This window comes from Aythya marila (assembly GCF_965140915.1).
Source record: "Aythya marila genome assembly, chromosome: 8".
Classification (NCBI taxonomy): Eukaryota; Metazoa; Chordata; class Aves; order Anseriformes; family Anatidae; genus Aythya; species Aythya marila.
In genome coordinates this window covers 1,721,674-1,743,476 of record NC_139049.1, presented here as the reverse complement: position 1 = coordinate 1,743,476, position 21,803 = coordinate 1,721,674, and the positions used below count along the sequence as shown (strand labels likewise).

The window sequence follows — 21,803 nt, the reverse complement described above, 5'->3', positions numbered from 1 at the left end:
CAAATCAAGCTAGCCCACTAAGAACATCAGTTTTAAAACTAAGTATTTCTGACAAAGACAAATTGAGGCTTCTGTCTTAAAGTTTTCCCACATACTCAAAAGTTTATTTCCAATTTCTCTCTAAATATGCCAAAATTTCAAATTAGGATGACAACTGCAGTTTTTCTATAATGATTGACTGATGACTGAACTAAGCAAAGTGTGATACATTTTTTTCAGTGCTGTTAGTAACTTACTTACTTCTTGCTCTAAACTATTAGTTTTTGAAGCCTTTTCCAATAGCTCTTCCAGTATGATTTGACACTGACTGGCGCTCTGAGCCATGTTGGTCTTCAAAACAGAATTTTCATCATCTATTTTTGTCAGTTTAATACGTAATTCTTCTATCTCTTTCTTGAATCTTTGCCTCTCCTTTTCAAATTGTTTGCTGATACGTTCCAACAGTTGACACTTCCTCTCTCAAAGTAGAAAACATAATTTGAGATTATTTTTATAAGAGAACATACAAAGCAGCACTCACACAGGTAATCATACAGTCCAAAGAGAAGAAGCAATTTAATGACAGCATATTAAGCCAACATAAACAAGACTGTTTAATTTTTCTCTGTAACTTGATTATTGTTAGCTGCAACTCACAAGAAAACAAAAAGGAACACCACCATCCCCCTCCCCACACACACGTCATTATGTCTGAAGTCATTTCACGGAGCAATCCTAACAGTGATTGCAGAGGCCATTGCAGAAATTCTGTAACAACGGGACACAAACAAAAGAATCAAAAAAAAAAAAAAATGCAGGTACTAACTAGCATAACCTGCAAAAAGAAAAAAAAAAATGTGGTTCTATTTCAACACAACTTGTAGCTCAAGTAACAAGTAACTCAACTAGCTATAAAAAGAATATTGGGGCCTATAAACGTGACAGTTTCCAGAACTCCTAAGTGACAAATGCTCCCTATTCAACACAAGCACATCTGTTAGCTAAGAGATGTATTATACAGACCCACTAAAACCAATTTGAACCCCACCAAAAAAAAAACAAAAACAAAAACACTTCCTCTGTTCTCTGAATTGATCAGACAAAACCGTGCAGCTATTTTGCAAGCTTACCTCCTTGAACTCTAATAAATTTGACAGGCTCTGCTTCCAGGCCACATAACCCGCTTTTTTCTTGTCCTTCATTATCATCCAAAAGATGTTCAATATTACAGACAGTTAAGTCGGCATGAGGCTTTTGAATTTCTGCTTCCTTCGTTTCCAGTTCAATGCTATTAGAAAGAAAGATATAATTATTTAATGTTATTTGTACAGGCTAGTTCTAGTACCACCTAAATATCTGCCTCTTGTTGTTATTCAATAACCTGGAAGTTATACCTTAGGTCTGCAATCAGAGGTTTACGTAATTCACAAGATTCAGAGACAGCCTCTTTTGTAGATGAACAGGATACCTGATGTTTCAAGTGGTGCCATTTGAACTAAAAGTAAAAGGAAAAACAAAATCAACGCAAAATTGACTTTTTATTGCCTAACAGTATGACTAATTCATATATGATACTATCATATAATTTTAAGACGTGCCAGGATTTTAAAAGTTTGGGTAACTTGATCTTTAAAATTATTCTCCTATGTGCTTGCAGAGCACTGCAGGTTCATCTCACATTGGAGGAAATTATAGACATTAAGGCCCTCGGTCCTTTATATATCTCTGTACAGGCACAGAACCACAAGTGTTTTTACCATGAAAAATTAGATACACGGACATATTATCATAAATTCTACTTTTTGTACTTTCCACATCATACTTCCTTTCAGATTTCAGCAATTGCATTTAATACCATTTTTTTCACCCTCAGGTGAGAGGGCTTCTGAATATTCCATTGAATTACCAGAGTAATCCCTCATTTTTCCAGAAAATTAAAATACATTTTCCAAATAAGACCATGAAACAACTTTTGAGGACCATCCAAATAAATGTCTATGGATACAACAGCCTGAAGCATCACATTTTATACAAAACTACTACATTCTCGCGGGCAGGAATCACTTTGGCCACACAGAAACAATACTTTTGATTTTGTTTTCTTTACAGCTATTCACATTTATATTTCAAAAATAAGGAGATCTGATGCAATCTGTACTCCTGACCTTGCATGTTTCTCTCTATTCCTTTCTGGCTTCCCAAGCAGTCCCTTTACAGTAACCCCCATCAGTTCACAACTTTTTTTTTTGTTTGTTTTGTTTTTTAAACAACACTGCCAAGCACATTCAGTTTAGTCATAAACTTGACTAGTGCAAGATTTGGGCTCACAAGCCAGGGTTCATTGTGGTAAAACAAAAGTTAATTTGCAGTCAGGGAAGGTGTCCCTTCTCTTTCCAAGAAAAAAAGAAGTTCCTAAAACATCTCTCCTGTTCTAATTTCTCCATTGTCAAGGTTATCTCAGCTTATCTCTTTGTGGCTGTGTGCCACAATGTGTCTGCCATCTGGGAAATGTCATGCTGTTCAGCTGAGAAGAATCTCAACATCACATAACACAATATTGTATTTTGGAGAATACACCTTCAGCTGAAGAATAAATACATAGGACAGAGGGAAAGAAAATGTAATTTTACATGCCAATTTTACTTGCCAATTAGTCAACTCCAAAGCATCTATTCATTGTTCTTGAATCAGAAGAAAAAAGTAAAATATTTAAACAAAGATAACATTTCTCCATGCATCTTGGAAACAATATTACACTCAGATTATATCTCAATAACTTCACAGAATTTCTATGCAACATCAGTTAGAATTATTTAAGGCGCGAAACACAAACTAGAACGATGCATCAGTTACTGTACCTCTTCAGATGTACTTAAAGACAACTGGGAAATAATGGTTTCTAGCACATTGAGTTCTTCCCTTGAATCCTTAATTTCTTGATGGCATAATTTCAAGCGGTTACGTTGCTGTGCAGTAAGCACTTTCAGCTTTGTGTTTTCACTAATGAGAGCATTTTTCTCCTTAAGTATTGTTTCTTTTTCATTAAGTTCACTTTTAAGCTCAAGAATCTCCTGATTAGACCGACTCAGCGCTGATACCATTTCAGTGTTCTTTGCTTCTAGAGTCTTAATTTCCCCTTTTGTGCTATGATTCTCTTTCCTTAATTGCCTAAAAAAAAGTACATCTGTTCAAAAGGGATAGCTCAATACAAAGATATAGATTAGGATTTTCTTTATTAGAAGTACCAGAAGAACACAACATAACCACATTGCTTTAGTAATTTCTTCCCTTTCAAAATCTAGAAATGATCACCACACAAAGGACAAAAAGTTCTCACTGTTTTTATTATGCTTTCACTCTTTGTAAGAACCACAGCACAAACTGCTGTCAGCAAACTAGAGAATAAACTATCTTTCTTTTTCAAGCAATGTCACAGTAGTCATTGATAGGAAATATATCAAGGTAACTTTAACTGTGCTGAAGCCAAGGAAATTTAAGAAAGGGATAAAATAACTGTATAACTGTATCTAAGACAGAGGATGAAGGTAACACACTAAGACTGAGATAATCTAGTACTCTGTTACAAGCAAACGCGAGGAGTACTATTTCTTCTCTATCTTCATATCCAAATGTACAGTGAGAAAGTATTTTTAGCCCATCATAAATTACGCACTTTTTTTAAGTTACCTGTTGGCTTAGCAAACTGAATTAGCTCAAAGGTCTTGATGAGTGCCAAAATCAGCACAATTTAACAGGAAAAAAAAGGCAGCCTAGAGGAAAGGTCCTCATCAGTAACAGAAAGCTATTCAACAGGCTCAAGCTGGCATAAGGGTGCTCACACCATGTGCTATTGGCAAAATGGCTTAAAGAACAATTGTTAAGACAGGAATGAGTGTGGATAGCGTGTGCAAAAGGGATACCCAAAACTGCCTGAGGAAGTGTTTGTCTAAACCTAATAATGCTAAAAAGGGTATAACAACTTACTACATCTAAACTAATTAGAGAATTATCAAAAAATTTGGTAACAAAGATGGATTCTGCTTGAAAAGAAACACATAGGAAGCACAAAAATTCCTAACATTGAGAAAGGAGCTTGGAGTGGAAAAAAACAGCAGTCAAACCTGGCTGGACACCAATAGAAGCTGCAGCCAGCATTAAAGCCTCCCTTCAGACTTGAGTGCAACCTCCCCATTGGACGCTGAGAAAAGCGTTCATTCTAGCTAGGGACTGACAAGACAGTGTGCAACAAGTAAGCACTCACACCTCACAGTGCAGGTGAACTCTTAGGGTGCTTTTTCATCAGCATGTGTATTAGCAGACTGTAGGCAGCAGAACAGGTATACTACAAAAAAAAGAACAGAACACCCACACCTCCCACAGAAACTGTGGGCAAGCAGGGCAACCCATGCTCCCAGAAAGCTGTAGAAGTGTTGTTTGTAACTGTGAATGTGTGGCAGCATGTGGGATTTGCTACAGAAGAGCATTTAAAAATCTGTAGGTGTATGCATATAATAAGCAACGTGTTTTTTAACGTGTCTAGTATTAGGATAAATATCAACAATACAACAGGGAAACCTTAAGCGTTCACTGATTCTGGTCCTGATCTGGTTTGAACTGTGCAAATCAAGAAGCAGTTTCCCAGTGACAGTTGAACATGAAATTTCTTCCCAAATAACTCATAGTAAAATAACTACAGGATGTTTTAAAAGCCTGTGTTACCTTAATTGCTCTTCTAGGATGCTGAGATCCTTCCTGTAGCTGATACAATTTTCATTTAACTTCTCTTTTTCTTTTTCACAATTAGTTATATATTTTTCCAAGGCTTCTTTTTCAGCTTGAACCTTAAAAAGTAAGTTTTCATTACTGTGTAGCAATAGTCTAGTTTTGAAGGTGTGGTGTTTTTTTTTTTTTTGTTATTGTATTTTAAGAAAAATACTATAAACATTATGCTGTTTGTTCTCTCCACTCACCCCCCATGTTAAGCATATAGAGAATTCTGTTATGAGTAAAATGAGAATAGCAGAAAACATTCCCCCACCTCCCCCCACCCCATCATTTGGGAAAACGTAACGTCATTTTGGTTTAATATTTTAGGGCACGTTTGAGGTTGGCAATCTCTTTCCAAAAGGAAAGAAATCAAATCAAATCAAAATTCCCCATAAGAGACAACAGTCTGAAGCCTGTATAATTTCTCCTTCTGAAAGGCAGGAAACATTTTGACCATAAGAACTGTGGGATATGAATTCATTTTTATCTCAGCTGTTCTCTAGCATGCATTTCATTGGACAGATTATAAAGATGGAGCCAAAACAATTCTTTGAAAAGGATTGTAAACCTTTAAAAATAAGATTCCCAGCTGCAGGCAAGAGACAAGAAATAGCAGCATTGTTAGGATACCCCAGGGACTTCAGGGATGAGTAAGAACCACACTGTACAAAGTTTTAAACTGTATGAACTGGCGTTATCACCACCGACAGTTGCTTATCACATCCCACCTCTCTTAAGACTTAGTCACGAACAAGCAGAAACAACTGATCCACCAGTGAACCCATAGCTGTTTGCTGCCCGGTATACTAAAAGAAGGAAAGTACTAAAAGAGTGGCAAAAACAAGTAAAGAAAATAAACCCACTTTTTCTAATTTTTCAATTATTTTCTCGTTATACTTTTTGAAAACTCTTGTCAGCTCCTCAGCATTCAACAAAGCGTCATTTCTTTGCTGTTCTGTTCTGCAAAGCAGCATACAAATTAAAAAAGAGAGCATTTCAGTGATTTGTTAACTCCTTCATCCAGTTATAGGAAACAGAACAAACAAACAAATTAACAACTTCAGGTAATTTCTTTTCTCCTTCAAAATTCCCAAGCCCCTAGATTAAAAAAAAAAGTGTCACAAGACATGAATACATTTTAAATGTGATTTTTGCATGTAAAGTAAAATTCCAATAATACTATGAACCTAAAAATAAGCATTTTTGATGCTCTTCAAAAAGCATTCGCTATTTAAATAATTCTCCTGCCCCCTTGCCAGGTCTGATAGGAACTGATCAAAGGATAAATTATTTTGGGAATACTAGAGAGATAACATCAATAAGTGAAGGAAACAGACTGGGGTGATATCAGGTAAACAAGCATTCAAACAAGCTTACTTAAAACAGCCTTTACAGAAAGGCCAATTTCCCCTTTTCTTTTTTAAAGTAATATTGATACAGCATAGAAATAATTTCATTCCATAAAGTAAACATCTGCCAAAAGGAATAAACACTTAAGCATTATTATTTTATGTTTATTTTATTAAAACCACTTAGTCACCTTTTTCCTTGCTTGCTTTGTTCAATTAACTCCATTTTCAAATTTTTATAGTCCTTTTTATATCTGTGCAACATGCTTTCTCTTTCCATTAATGTTTTTTGGCTTTGCTCTAGTTTATCTTCTGTATCTCTGACAAATAAACAAAGAGTGATTTAAAAACAGGAGTTTTTTTTTCATAAAGAAACCTTTAAAAAAATGAGGAAGGCAAGGAGTGGAAACTTTTCTGCACATGCTGTTTGAGAAGAGCTAGTCAAACATATCACAACTCTCAAAACCAGGTTTGGGACAACCCACGGCTTCCAGATGGACCATAAGACTCCCCAGCATTATGTCTGGAGTGATGTTCAAACACATCAGTAAGCATCAGGTGTCACAGCTGCCAAGGACCTAGATGTCTGGGGTTGTGTCACCTGAACACAGGAATCGCTATTTTTCTAGAAATATGTGACTGGCCAGCACATATACATGGTAAACAACACTAAGGTAAGGTAAGTATTCTTACTCGTTTTGTGAAAATGGACTTTTGAGGCATTATTTTAATATTATACAGCATGAGGTTTTAAGATAAGCTGACAACCAGGTGTGTCTTCCTGACATCCTCTGGACATTGATTACATTAGCTTTATTTGGTCATTTGTATTGATTAATATAGTCGTAAAGAAAGAATCCTTTGTGCTACGTGGTACACAGTCACATTTGAAAATACTGCTTTTCAATTGTTTATTATAGAAGTTGTACAGTCATGTGGCATACAATCATTCTATTCAGTTATACATGTAAGTGCATTCATGTTCAGTATAGATTATAAACTGGTTTCTTTTCCCTTTACTATGTTTTTCCCTTTCTTGATGTGCATTCTCCACATAGGATGTATGCACAAAATAGAACACCTCCCTCCTCATATACATTGCCCTAAAAATGAAAGCTTCAAGCCCTAGATTACACGACCCACAATGAAACAGTAATTATGTGATCCTAAAAAAACAGATGCAACTAGAAAGCAGACCATAATAGTATTACAAAGTACGTTACCTTAAAATTTTATCTTGAGCTGAAATTTCTGCTTCGAGATTTACAATCCGTTCTTCTAACTTAGAAATGCTGACTAAACGTGTACCTAAAGTTGATTCAAGATAAAAAATCTGAAATACAAACATATTTAAGGCTTCGTTAGTGCTTATGTATATACCTTTAGATGAGATGCTTGCAAACTATCTGCCTACTGAATGACACAGTGCTCTTCACTTTGCTGTAGAAGATGCTTGTTCATAACACAAACTGACCTCCAGCTTTCTGCTCTTTTAATTCCAGTTCCCAAGGACCATTCCAGCTTGGTATGCTGTCTAGCAGAGAGTGATTTCTTTACATGTTGATCTTGTCTCTGTCTTTTTCCCCAAAGGTTTATGTTCCTCTACTTGTTCTTTCTAGGCCAGACAGACAACTATTTTGCTTATCTACTTATTTGCACTGCCTTGGAAATAGCAATTGTCAAACAAAAAGATTTAAGCATAGCTACATTTTATCAGTGTTATATATAAACAAAGAATAACAATCGCCCTAAAAAGTATATATACAAAGCATGTATTGAAACAGTAATAATTAACTACAATAACTCCTTCTAATTCATCTTTACTTTTTCAAAATAGCAATACAATTCAAACCCAAAATGCTATTTTTCGTTTCCTAGACAAATGGCTACTGTGCATTATTACTCACATTAATATTGCTCAGAAAAATATAGTCACACAAATGTACAGTGCTAAATACATCACTGAACTATTCTCTTATATAATTTATTCTTCTATCTCTTTATTAGCAAACTAAGATTTATGAAGTGAAGAGCAGAAAAGGCTTCCCCCCCTTGATTTATCACCTTGTATAACAATTTGTCATTTCAACTTACTTGCATTCTATGACTTATTGGCTTTAAGATTAAATTTTGGAACATAAATAGATCAAATTAATAGATGTTCTGTTCATGGAGAAAGAGATTCCAAACTATTCTGTTCCAAAATTATCACTGAATTGTACTAAACAGTAATGTGACTATTAAAAAATTGTATAGAATGTATGTATAAGAACAAACTCTAAATATTGAAGTTGAAAAAAAAAAATCAGAAGTCATGGTCCCTCGTGCTTTTGTTTGTTTTTGAAAGCAAATACATTTAAAGATACATACTTTTGTTTTTAACTGCATCAATTCCAAGTTCATTGCTTCAGCTTTATTCTTGGGGTAGTGGTTCTGAGAAGCCACAGATGCATTTTGCTCATGAAGATCATTCAGCTTCTCCCTAAGACGTTCATTTTCTTCCACAGATTTATCATAAGTTATAGGTGTCAATTCAGACTAGACATAAAAAAATATATATATATTTATCTCTACATATATGTGCATATTGCAGGAATATATGCTCCATTGGAATATCTGCTGAACAAATATACGTATATCATATTATGTTTAAAGAGTGCTCTGTGATACAGCTACCCGAGGATAAAGTGTATGGAAGTTCTAAGAGCAAGAAAATCTCATAATCATAGAACGTAAAACAAACAAAAGCAGTAAAAAACTTATCAAGTGCAATATTTACTTCAGATTTTCTTTGAAAATCCTGGTGAGATGTTCTACCAGCAATCTTCTTGCAGTTGAAAGAGCACTGATAGTTGCAATTAGGCTGAACAAGGTCCTCCAGGGTGAGGTTTGCAGTTTCATCAAAGCAGTTGTCAGAATGTTCACTTGTACTAGTGGCAAGAGGGAGAGTAAGAAGTTGTTACCCCACTTTTCTTTATTATTTTCAAGTTGCTCATAAAGAGTACTCAAGAGCAAAGCACTAAAGTAACTACTTGCAGTAATCCGCTACACTCAGTAAAACATATTTACACTACAAGTGACAGACCACTCTCATTCCCAAACACACTCGTACCTGGAAAGCTCTTCCCCTAGACTTTGTAGACTTTTTTCAGTTCTCCTCAGCTGATCTCGTAACGACTGCACATTTGCAGCCAGCTCTTCATCAGCACTTTCAGAACGAGTCCACGCAGCACGTTCCATTGGCACCACATTTGGCTAAGATATTAAAACACCATTAAACGTATGTGAATGCTACTTGAAAAGATGTTTTCTAGTTTTAAAGATAATTAAATTTAAAAAATAATAAAAAAAATATTTCTAAATGTAAACGCACATTTCACACGTCACCTCCTCCTACGTTCACTACATAAACATCACTCTGTACAAACGCAACGTTTAACTTATAGCCCTATTAAAGAAAAAATGCCCTGTATCTACTCAGGAAGTAGGAGAAGAAGCTTCGTGAATTCCTGCTGAGGAAACCTGCGGACGAGCTGCTGCGGGCAGCGCGGTAACGGCCAGGCGTGACAGGAGGAGCCCGGGCACTGCCCCGCCGCCGCTGACCAACGGCTGGGAGAGACCCGTGCCCGCTGCAGCTCGCCGCCTGCCGCGGCGATTCTCGAAAAGCAGTTCCGATCTCCTCTATAAAGGGCTGCGCGCAGCTCCTCAGGTAAGGAAAGCGTACCCGCGGGCGGCAGGAGACCCCCCAGAGGACGTCCGTCCGCGTGTCCGTCCGACCGCCTGCGCGCTCCCCTCAGCCGCTTCGAGCCGCGCGGGCCGTTAGCACCCGCCCCCCGCAGGGCGCACGCGCCGCGCTCTTCCCCTTCCTCTCCTCTCCTCTCCTCTCCTCTCCTCTCCCCCCCCGCCCCTCGCCGCCGGGAGCCCCCACGGCGCCTGCGTCAGCGCCGCCGCCCGGGAGCGGGCGGCGCGGTGCATTGTGGGCGGGCGAGGGTGCCGGCAGCCGCCATGGGGCCGCGGGCGGTGCTGCTGGTGCTGGCGGCGGGATGCGCCGCGCTGGGCGCCGCCGAGTTCAGCCCGTCCCTGGACAGCGACTTCACCTTCACGCTCCCCGCCGGCCGCAGGGAGTGCTTCTACCAGCCCATGCGCAAGGACGCCTCGCTGGAGCTCGAGTACCAGGTCGGGGGCGGCGGGACGGGGTGGCGCGGCACGGGGACAGCGGGGGACGAGGCTTTGGGGCTGTGCCGGGTCTCCCAGCTGCCGTCCTCTAAAACAGGGGAAAGAAGTAGGAATTGGGCTTCTGCGCCCGTGTGTAGCGGCAGCCTGAAAGCGTGAGCGGAACTGCTGCACAGCGCCCGCCCTGCTCGTGCTGAACGCCTTCGTGTCCGTGAGGAGAGGTGTCCGAAAGCAGCCTGATGTAACTGGGCTCCTCTGCCCCCTGCTTTCAGAATGGGGCAGCATCTGCCCCCTGCTCCTTGTTTTCCTCTTTCCCAATTAAAATGCAAAGCTGATAACCCCGCTTGTTTTCTAATTATTTTTGTTCCAAGCAGAACTGAAAAAGAATCAAAAACTGAGGTGTTCAAGCTTTTTTCACGGTCTTGTCTAACCAAAACGAGCTTAAAATAAAAGTCTACTTTAAAGCGTCAATGCAAAATAATCATAGCAGACCTTTAATGTTTATTACAGAGAAAACAGATGTATTTAATGGGAAACTTATTTCTACTCAAGCATAAATTTCTTCTGCTACTATTAAAAGTAGTGATTCGTCTTTCTAATTGAAATACTACCCTGAATTTCTAATGGCCAAAGCCTAGGGTCTTTAAGGTGGAGAGGCAAGCTGTTCCCCGGTGACATAATGCAGTAAATGCTATGCTGATAGGAAGCCTTCTTCCCATATGTTTAGGTTGTATTATAGTCCTAAAGGTGTATCACTATGTATGTTTTTCCTTCTCTCAAATGTTAGTGATTCATTTTCCCAGCCTTTTCCTCTTTTTGGTAAGTCTCCAGCATCACTTCCAGTTGGTGTAAACTTTGCCCTCCATTTCATCAGGACCGCTGTGCTCAAATAGCTCACTGGAAAGCAAAGATGGAGCTGAGTAACGTCATAAAAATAATGCCACTCTGCAACCATAGCCCCCCGCGCAGTCACTACCTCGCTACAGAAAAGTCTCCAATGCAATGGATGTGGTCACCCAACTGTAGCCATGTCATAGTTAAAGCAGCACAGCTTTGTAATACTGTATACGTTTACTATGAGCCTAGAAACTAAATGCCTTCCATCCCTTCTACTTTGGGGAAATGAGAATGCCCCGGGAGAGCTTAGACCTTAAATCTGCATTAAAAGGTGAGAAGTTCTGTGGCACACCTTTAATTGGTGTAACAAGTCCAGTCCTGCCTTCTATGCTGTTAATTCACCCAACAAGGAGATCAGAGGGATGATGCTGCATCGATTGTGTTCTTACGCAAATATATACGGGTATACACATAACCTGTGTTGAGAAATTTCTTTGCAACCAGAGGACGAATACTGGTATTTGTTCATCAATGATGCGTCATAGAAATGCCAGGTTTAGCTGTCTGCTGGTACTGCAAGGCTGCCTAACCCTGTTTCGTGATGAAATTGTATGTGTTCTTAAAAACATTATGGAAATGTTCAATATAAGCCCAGGCTTGCATAATTAGATCATACTTAGTTTAAGATTTGAAATGGTTAAAATGCTCTTGGGTTGAACCAGTTTCTAATCTGTTTCAAATTAACTTGGTATGAACTCAGACAGGTTCAGATTTCAGTTCTTTTCTGTGTTCCCCTACCTAAAAGTGTTACCTTCATCAACGTAACCACAAATTGCACTGGTTGGAGGATTTTTGTTTGTTTCACAGGTTCTAGATGGAGCAGGATTAGATGTCGATTTTCATCTACTCTCCCCAAAAGGTGAAACTTTAGTTTTTGATGAAAGAAAATCAGATGGAGTTCATACGTAAGTTTAAAATCTTTGAAGTGTTACATAAAGCATTTTTCTGATTTCTTTAGCAAATACATCTAAAATGAAGGCTGAATACTTTTTTATTATTTTTTAGTATTATAAAAGACTTTGTATTAGGACAGTTTGAGAATACCAGCTATATGTTTATAAACATCTCTTTTCATATGCATCTTGCCATGAAGTGAAGTATACTTTTATTTTAATAGTAACAGCTAATGGTCAGTGAACAAAAATAATTAGGGTGGAGTTGAAAAAAGCCTCTACATATAATACTAAAAGATCTTTTTAGGCATATAAACATCAAAACTCAAAAGGACCCTCCTCCTCCAGTCCTTTTATCAAGATATGTATTAATCACTGGTGTTTTACTGTAGCGTACAAGAATTCTACTCATAATATAGCTTTTTCTTTATCATTAACAATGATTCAAAATTCAAATTAAATTAAACTAAGTTGTTATCTTCATGATTTTGGTCAGCGGAATGGTTTTGCTATGACTAACCAATCTGTAATCTATTCTTACTTTTATATAAAAAGCTTATTCATTTTTTTCCTAAATGCATGTTTGTCTTTCTTAAAGAAGAAAGCTCACTTACAGAACTTGCTCTTTGAGAACCATCACAGAAAGTGTAGCTAATTTAATGATGCGCTTATATACACAGGGTGGAAACAGAAGATGGGGATTATATGTTCTGCTTTGACAACACATTCAGTACCATTTCTGAAAAGGTGATTTTCTTTGAACTGATCCTGGACAATATGGGAGAAGAAGGTCAAGATCAAGAGGACTGGAAGAAGTATGTTACAGGCACAGATCTTCTAGATATGAAACTGGAAGACATTCTGGTTAGTACTTGATACTTAATACTTCTGAATGTAAGAATATTTGGAAAAAATATTTACTGCCATTCAGTCTTGGTCTGTCATGTCATTCTGGAAACTCTTCCAGTCCCATATTTTTTTTTTCTACTGATACATGAAGCCTAGCAGCATGAATCTCGCACTTCCACACAGAAACTTGAGAATATTTTTGGAATAGACCCCTAATCATCAAGAAAAAACTGTGTAGCCATTAAAGTAATTCCTTTTCCCATTCAGCTTCCTTTCTTCTTATTGCTAAAATTGGACATTTTTCCCTTGTAGCAATTAAATGAATATTTATACCATTAAAATATTACTTAATCCCAATGATGTTGTTAGAATCTGTATAGTTTTTTATCATATGTTTGAGAAGTACTGGTTAAGCCTCATGTTCCTATCTCTGCAGAAGTGGCTCAGCCAGCACGTGGGTTAATCCTTCTCTTCTTGTCTTCCCCATTTTATTTCCAACTTTCCACCTAATAAACAGACCAGGAAGTAACCTATACGGGGCTGCAGGTTCACCCCTGCTGATGTTCTGATGACATCTGGAAGAGCAATAGTGAACCATCATTAGGGTTGCTGAACATGGTGCTACTGCTGAAGTACATGGAGAGAAGTGGATGCTATATGTTACTGGTTTGGCGTGATACTGCACATTATGTCCCAAGGCCCTGAGCAACTGCAGGAACACTTGTCAGAGACCCCAAGCAAATATGAGACCTACTGTCATAGCTTCTTTTCTTCTATTTTTTTCATATTTAAAGCATGCTTAAGTCAATCTGGATCCAGTCTACAGTCACAACAGCCACCATTCAGATTTTCAGTTAAAATATGAATGGTAACGCTTGCTTAAACTGTACGCTGGCCCTGTTTGCTCTAGGGTGAAAACAGCTGCCCACTCAAAGCTTTTATTTCCTTTCATCACTAAATTATTTTTAGATTTCTCTAGAAGCAGAACATTATTTGGTGCTCCTGGAGCACTACTAGTGTTTGTTACAATGCAGAAAAAGTTTGTTTGCTGTTAACTATTTACATCAGATCTGTGTATCTACTAAAGACAAAAAAAAATAGCATCCACAAAGACTGAAGACTTGTAAAAAAATAAATAAAAATAAAAAAAATTGTATCCTATTCCTTGCAACAAGCAAAATGCAGACCTTTAAACATTAGAACAAAGTGTTAAAGATGACAGAATTTTTACATGTCTATGATATATTTTTTACTAGGTACAGTCAAACACTGAATCTGATAAGCCAGCCAGACCTTCTTTAAACCAGTAGTCAAACCAATTATAGAAAATAATTATTGTAGGGGAAATTGTGAAGAAAATCCCTCTTGCAATAATCACAAAAAAAAATAGGTGAATTTGAGTTACTTATGTAGATATAAATATGTCTTCCAGAAGGAAAAAAGGCAGGGCATGTCTTTATTTGAGGGCTTTACAGATCTTATATTTTTTGTCATGTTAGTACTAGTGTTTGATGTCATTGTTCCCTTAGTCAAGTCATGGCATTACTTGCAAGCTCAATGAGGACTTTAATAAATACTCAGTACTACTGTGAAAGCATAAAACAGAATATGGGAATATAACATTACTATACATTTTTTCTTCTACAGCTATAATCTTGATAGTAGGTTGCATTAAAAAGTACCTTAAGTTGATTATCTAGCAGAAAAAACTACATTTGTCTTCTAGTACATCACTTATTTTAAGACTAATCCATTAGAGGTAATTGCTTTTTACTTTTCCGAGTACCTGGAATCACACTGCCTCAAGATACAACTGAATATTAAAAATTCTTCTTAGGTTTGATTTCCCTCCCACATCCCTATCCTCCTGTGAAAAGGAAAGACAATCATTGTTCTATGATGATTCTATGATATTGCTATATAACCTTAATGCTACTTTAATTCAGCCTTTTTAGTGACATGTAACAGGCTAGAAAATTAATGAAAAACCTATGAACAGGTATGCATTTTAAACTGAAGTTAACTGTCTACTTGGCAAGAACTTAAAAGTAGTAATACAGTTTCAGTATTTGTTGCAAGCTATTAAGTGTTATTTTTTCTCTTCTAAATATATTCTTTTCTTACTTGCTAGGAATCCATCAACAGTGTCAAAGCCAGATTAAGCAAAAGCGTCCAGATTCAGACCCTGCTCAGAGCATTTGAAGCTCGTGACCGAAATATACAAGAAAGCAACTTTGACAGAGTGAATTTTTGGTCCATGGTCAACTTGGGAGTAATGGTGGTGGTATCAGCTGTTCAGGTTTACATGCTGAAAAATCTTTTTGAAGACAAGAGAAAAAGTAGAACTTAATATTCAGTATGGCTATAACAGTGTAACAGGTGGCAGGGGAAGGAGGGCAAAAACTTCTACAGGAAAGAAAACATTTTTCAGATTCCTTTAAACTTGCAATAGACACATCAGATTTTCAATTCTTACGTGTTAGGGTTTTGTTTTTTATCATGAACAGAATATCTTGCCCACTGCTTTTCCATTTTTTGCAACTACTATTAACAAACATTTTTAATGCTTGTAGCATTTGTTAATGAACATTGATGACCAGCTTATGATCAAGCAGTGCAGCAGAATGCTTGGTGCATACGCAAAGTAATGTTCATACTGTTGTTTGTCTTTTTTTCAAATTGACAGAACTTAAACCCAGTGTTACAGTTACTATTTTATTTGCTGGTGAACAGTGAGTGAATTTACATATGTGCCTAAACATTTATGGAATTGGGACCCACAGGATTAGTCTGGTGGTGTTGTTATTTATTTTCAAAATTACATGTCTTAAGAAGTCCTTACCTTGTAGTGTACAGCATCATGGAGAAACACTGGGCTAACATTGTGAGAATAGAAAGAAATTTTTTATTTTAATATATAGATGACTAACATCAGCACTTTAAAAGAAAAAAAGCACTGTCTGTGAAATTGAGGTGATGTTGAACAGAACTGGAGAAAATAGATGCCATTCCTGTTCATAAATCTTGTTTCTGACAGCTGTACAACCCTATTTTTCTTTTTGGCTGTTACATAAGATTCAGGAAACAAGTGACTATAGGGTATACAGATCAAAGCACACACACTGAAGAATGGTTTGTGAAGGCTATGCAATAGTAACCTCATGTAATAGGTAGCTTCTGAAGAAGTTCTTTCTCATGTTATTCTTTCCCTTTTATAAGGGGGGGGGGGTGTATCCTAGTATGTGAAAACATTATCTTAACGTTATTTTTGTAGTCTCAAAATCACCTTTACTTACCTATTTCTTTTATTAGTTTTTGTCTACTACATGTCTATGACTAATGCAGCAGTTAAGTGACTTACAGGCATCAAAAACCAAAGCTCTTCAACTAAACTTTCCCCTTTTGCTCACCCTAACAAGTCTTTTAGGTGGGTAAGTACACTCAGATCACATAAGCAGCATTTGTGTATCTAGCTATTTATATGAAAAGGCATGAATTAAGTGAGCTTCAAAGTACAGGCTTCAAATTTTAGGATCAAATGAACATGCCCTATGACTCAACTAAGGCAAAGCCATCCTCAAATCACTAATGTGTAATTTCCAGATTAAATGGCTTTTAATGGTGTAGTAAGATTATGAAGTACTTCTGGTTAAAACCCCTATGAGAGTTTTGTGTTTTTCAATGTGACAAGTCACAGTAATTTCCTGTATGAATGTGTTAAACTATTTCATCACAAAAGTCTCTAAATGACAGCATATGTGTGAAAAGCAAAATTGCAACTTTGAGACTTTCTGTGAATGAAGTTGTTATATGGAAATAAGACAGGGTCACTATGTGAATGAAGAAATGCTGATACGGTCTTACTAGCAAGGGCTACAGTACACAGAAACAGTACTTCAACTTCAGACAGTGGGACCTAGCAATAGTATTTCTAAATAGTTTTTATAAGCAGAAGTATTATTCCTTACAAAACCTGTTATAGAGGACTGCAAAGTATGCTGAGCTACTTTTTCCTTCTGCAAATCCGTGGCTGAGATAAGATTGTTTATCTTCAGGTTCTGCATGTCTTTTTTCCACATTACGTCCTGAATGAGAAAGCTCACTCCTGTGATCAGAACATAGTCTAGGAAACATTGATTCTTTCTGCTGGAATGGCAAGTGATATTTTCCTGTTACTTCCCCAATACATCTCCCAGTACCAATATACTGCGTAGCTACATCCAGACATAAGCTGAAGCTCCCTGGAATTGGCTTCCAAATTTTTGATCCGGTCCCTTCAGGGCAAGCAAATCAAGATTCTTAGGTCTCAGTCCCTTTTGCTACAAGAAAGAGATTTCTCTTTGCTTCCATCACTCAAAATGTGATGCTACAAAACATCTGCAAAATGCTGGTGCAGCTCTGAAGCTGTGACCAGGATATCTACCTCTTATACCAAAGCTACTGGATTCTAGCTGTCAGCTTAGACCTCCAAGAGAAACTCTGCCGCCTTTTTCAAGGACACCTCAAGGAATGAGGTTTGCCAACAGTCCTGCTGTGCTTCTCTGACAAAGGTTATACTTTCACTAGCAAAACAACCACTCATCTTTTTTTGTCTAGTGTATTCGCTTAAGCTGCTCATGAAAGGAGACTTCTCTGGTAAGACAAAATTGAACTGCAGCAGTTTCTCACAGACAGAGACACAACAGTCTCTGGTACAACGAAAATAATGCAACAATTGTCAGTTCATCTGAAAAATTGTTTTGTGACTAAGCTTTTGCTGTATTTTCTCCCCATTCAAGGCTTGCTTTAGAAAACTAAACAGGGAAGAACTAACTGTGCTTTGATAGTGGCAGCCGGGATGCTTATCGTAGGTGAAGGATTTGGCATTTAAATGTGCCATTAAATAAAATTTTGTTTGGATTTTGAAGACTAGATTGCTTTTGATTGTATAAAATTTACAGACGACAATATCAATCTATAATTTTTTTCTTAATGGACTTTTTATTCAGAATTAAGTTCTAAGACTTGAAAACATTGAATAAAAATATGCAATACCCTGAGATTTTTAATAAAGTTTATTTCAATAAATTAAGTTTAAACCTGTCTTAAAAATATCCCTTATTGCACATGCAGTTTACTACACCAACCCAGAACTGAGTAGCCTCCATGCAAGCAATGGGGTTAGGAACAATTCTGGGAAGGACAGCAGGGGCTGTCTTGTGCAAAACTATAGTAGAGGTCAGTAATACTATTGAGAGCAGTAATGAATAAAATGTTTAACGGTAATTAGAGTTACTCCTTGGTATGGTGCTTCTGCAAACTACAAGGCAGCATTCACTTATTGCAGTAACTGAATTGCAGTATTACATTTATTCATCCAGATCCTGATTGCATTGTAAACGATGAATCCATGCCAAAAGAAATAACCACTGAACTTCTGTTATTTTTCCCTCATCCTGGGTATGAAAGAATGCAGAAATATTGTGACATTCCCAGCTAGAAATCCGTATTTAACAAGGCATTCTCTGTCTTCCAAAAGGAGCAACATAGCATTCACCCCCTCTGGTGTGGAAGGCCTGCCTTAGCATTGTTTCTTCCACAAGAGAAGCTTTTCTCCATCTGCTAAAGTAATTCCTTAAAATTTAAGGCTATGTATATTTTAAAATTTCACCAGGACCTACCAATTCAAAATGTACTGTTATAATTTATGATAGAATAAACTAGTTCATTACTCAAGGTTTCTCTAAACTGAAAATTAGTAAATACCATAGGTAAGAAAATCTTGTGCAACAACGTATTTGAGAAAGATGAAGAACGTACCTTTCATTGATAGAAGTGATTTTAATCATGTGGTTGTTTTTTGCTGTTGTCAGTTTTATTTTTATTAACAGTGATAATTAGAATGATTACTGTCGTAAATTAAAAAAAAATGACAAAGATAGTCTTGGTGAAAGACTTTCAGTTAAAAGTAAAACCTTATATTTGTATGTCCTTGAGAAAAGTCATGAGGCATAATCTACTTCAAATAATGAAATGAACCAAGTCTTAAGAATTCACAAAGCAGTAAAATTACAGCAACCTTCTGGTAGAATGCATTTAAAGGGAGGCAAGCCAATTTTAAGTATTAGCATTACTAATGGAAAGTGACCAAGGCATGTCAAGGAAATACAAAAAAGTCTAACAACTTGCTTCCTCCACAGCAGTACTCTATCACAAAAACTCACTGCTCATATAGGAGGAATGCTAGTACAGAAGTGAATAAGCACCACATTCATAAATTACTGCACAGTGGATCAAAAGCTGTAGGCCTTGCCTTAGAGAATGGTTTTGTTTTCAAAACCAACAATTTACTTAAGGCAACTATTTTAACACAGGTGAAAATGTATAGTGAATGTTAATAGTAAACATACCTATACTGCTGAAGCTTCATCAGAAGCTTTTGAATTACATCATCTTCTCTCATGCTATGAATTGCTATAGGTGAGGATAGCTAGTAAGACTTGAAAACCCAAGCAGCTCACAAGTCCCTTTCTTCCATTTCTGGAAACAAGATACCCCTCTTCACTGTCCATCTGCTACCTGCCAAATTGGAATACAGGTGTGTAAGGAAGAGAGAGTTGCCAAGAGAAAAGCTATAGAAGTGCATTATCTATAGTCTCTATTTCAAACTAAACGTTAAAGAATTAGAAAATACTTTTTGTCAAGTCAAGGTCATTTTCGTTATGTTTGAGGATTTTAGGGAGTGGTGAAACTCCAAGTAAAAGATCCCATGACTGTTCACTCACAGTTCTATCAATCCTAGCCCCAAACAATTAATGAGAAGACTCTTGATTACATTTTCTGAAGAGACAGCAGGCACCCAAACACCCTCCAAGCCCTGAGGATGCTTCATCCATTATTCATTTATGCCATCTCTCCTGAAAGTATTCTTGCCACTGACTTCTCTTCCACAAGATGACAAGACACTGGGAAGAAGGAAGTAGGCTCAGGTGCCATTGGCGCGCTTACCTCTCAGTGACTGCAGGGCATGTGAGCACATACAATACCTGGGCTTATTATCACAAGCAGAGAAGAAAAAGCATCAGAGGAGAGAAGGCCAGGACCTCCTTTTATATATATATATATATATAGTCCTTCAAAGGCTGTCTTTTTAATCAGGATTTCACAGCCCACTTAAAAACTTTCTTAGAAATAATAAAGTCTCTATTAAATACAATTCAAGTTGTTTCTCATTGCCTTTCCAGGATGTGTATATTTGTACACAAATGTATACATGTACACTTTTCTGCAAGAAGCCAGCTATCCTCCCTAAGTAAGTGTCAGCAAGGACAATTCCAAGTGTGTTTTTGTAGAAAAAACATCACTTTCCCTAACTCAGAAACTGTTACTTGATCAATTCTTAGTTCTACCTTTTATTTCCCCCCCTTTTCTGGCTCATTTTTTCCTCCTCCTTTCACTACAAATATATTCAGGCATCCTAAAACCTGAAAACATTTGCAACTGTTTATTCATTACTTACTTTTCCCTGAATTTCCAACTGTTGTGTATAACCTCTATAATTTCATGCAACCAATTTGTCAGATTATGAATACCAAGCCACAGCAAGCAGGTGAGAACACAAAACAGGCAGCTTATGACATTCTCAGTAACGTTCATGAATGAGGAAAAAGTATATGTAGAATAGTTATCACTGCCAAGTTGGGTGTTGAATGAATGCAGTAATAGCAACAGTTTTGAGTATTCATTAGGACATGACAGAGCACAAATTAAGTACTTCAAAATGGTGTTTACAAAAGAGCAGACTATTTACGTCAAGATAAAAACATTAATTAGCTTCTTGCTGTCAAGCAGGTTTTGCAGAAATATATAAAATATAAACGAGCTTATTTGAGCAATCCTGCCGATTTCCAGATTGCAAGTTAATGCTACTACACTGGACATTAAGTATTCCAAGAGAAGACAAGGAAACCAAATCCACATAATAGTCAATCAATGTCAAACACAAAATTGGCTAAAAATGGAAAGAACAGAATATTGTCAAACTAAGAAGCTAGAAATAAGTTACAACAATTGAAAAATTCTCACTGGTAAATTCGTATCAGTGAATAGATTAGGACAAAGATATGTAAAAACTGTATGAGCTACAGCTGTATTTGATAAAAACCAACTTGATCTGATGGTATATGGCTCTCAACGAAGGAACATGACAAAAAGTAGCAGAGATGAACTAGCTGAGAGGAACATTAGCATCTAATATTCTTTTCTGTTCTGCGTTTGTGAATTACCAAACCACTACACTATCACAGACAAAAGGTGGCGTTTTTCAATGTATGGCAGGAGTGATCTGAAATGAATACTAGAAATGAATGAATAACGAGTTAAAAACAGAATATGAAGAATGCACTGGACATTGCTAAAACAGATATAAACCATAAGACTTTGAGTAAAATGCCACGGTACAAAACCCCATTTCATAGCTGCTGAAGGATGGAAGTAAAAGAATAGCAAAAGCAGTGAATTCCAAGCTCATTCTCACGCTGTGCACAGCTTCTTTTTCTACTCATCTTTTGCTTTTCTAATCGCACTAGTATTGTCTTTTTCAGAAAATGGCCACTCCCCTTTGAACTTTCTTTAGGGAATTCCAAGGACTCTCTCTTCTTTATATCCCATCTATAAATGATTCAATTTATTATAAAAAAAACAACTTTCCAATAAACCTAAGGTTGACAATTAAATTTTTTTTTCTCTGACTAAACTAGGATCTCAACAGACCTGACACCTCCACACAGGTGAGGTGTTTAGGCGTCAGTTCCACATTGAACTGAAAAGTGAGTTTGAAGCCTGAAAAATGTTACCTGCATAGCATTTGCAAGATCCAGCCTCTTCCCTCCTTGCACAGAACCGATGCTCCTGTCCA

At 37.2% G+C, this 21,803-nt stretch overlaps 2 protein-coding genes across 3 annotated transcripts in view; one reads left to right on the top strand and one right to left on the bottom strand.

Annotated features, from left to right (window-relative positions):
• CCDC18 (coiled-coil domain containing 18) overlaps positions 1-9,912 on the bottom strand; it is a 31,760-nt gene extending 21,848 nt beyond the window's left edge. For both annotated transcript variants that reach the window (XM_082766247.1, XM_082766248.1), the window contains exons 1-12: positions 9,820-9,912; positions 9,208-9,350; positions 8,875-9,025; positions 8,466-8,633; positions 7,319-7,428; positions 6,287-6,415; positions 5,610-5,706; positions 4,699-4,820; positions 2,838-3,147; positions 1,374-1,474; positions 1,110-1,267; positions 241-458 (exon numbers count right to left, since the gene is read on the bottom strand). In XM_082766247.1, the coding sequence (XP_082622373.1) occupies positions 241-458; positions 1,110-1,267; positions 1,374-1,474; positions 2,838-3,147; positions 4,699-4,820; positions 5,610-5,706; positions 6,287-6,415; positions 7,319-7,428; positions 8,466-8,633; positions 8,875-9,025; positions 9,208-9,335 (1,692 nt within the window). In that variant the 5' untranslated portion in view covers positions 9,336-9,350; positions 9,820-9,912. The remainder of the gene's footprint in view (positions 1-240; positions 459-1,109; positions 1,268-1,373; positions 1,475-2,837; positions 3,148-4,698; positions 4,821-5,609; positions 5,707-6,286; positions 6,416-7,318; positions 7,429-8,465; positions 8,634-8,874; positions 9,026-9,207; positions 9,351-9,819) is intronic.
• Positions 9,913-10,085: 173 nt separating this feature from the next.
• Positions 10,086-20,081, top strand: TMED5 (transmembrane p24 trafficking protein 5). Its single transcript, XM_082766403.1, has 4 exons — positions 10,086-10,271; positions 11,973-12,070; positions 12,739-12,922; positions 15,039-20,081. Exons 1-4 carry the CDS (start codon positions 10,101-10,103, stop codon positions 15,255-15,257), a joined length of 672 nt encoding a protein of 223 aa, XP_082622529.1. The 5' UTR covers positions 10,086-10,100; the 3' UTR covers positions 15,258-20,081.
• The last annotated feature ends 1,722 nt before the right edge of the window (positions 20,082-21,803 follow it).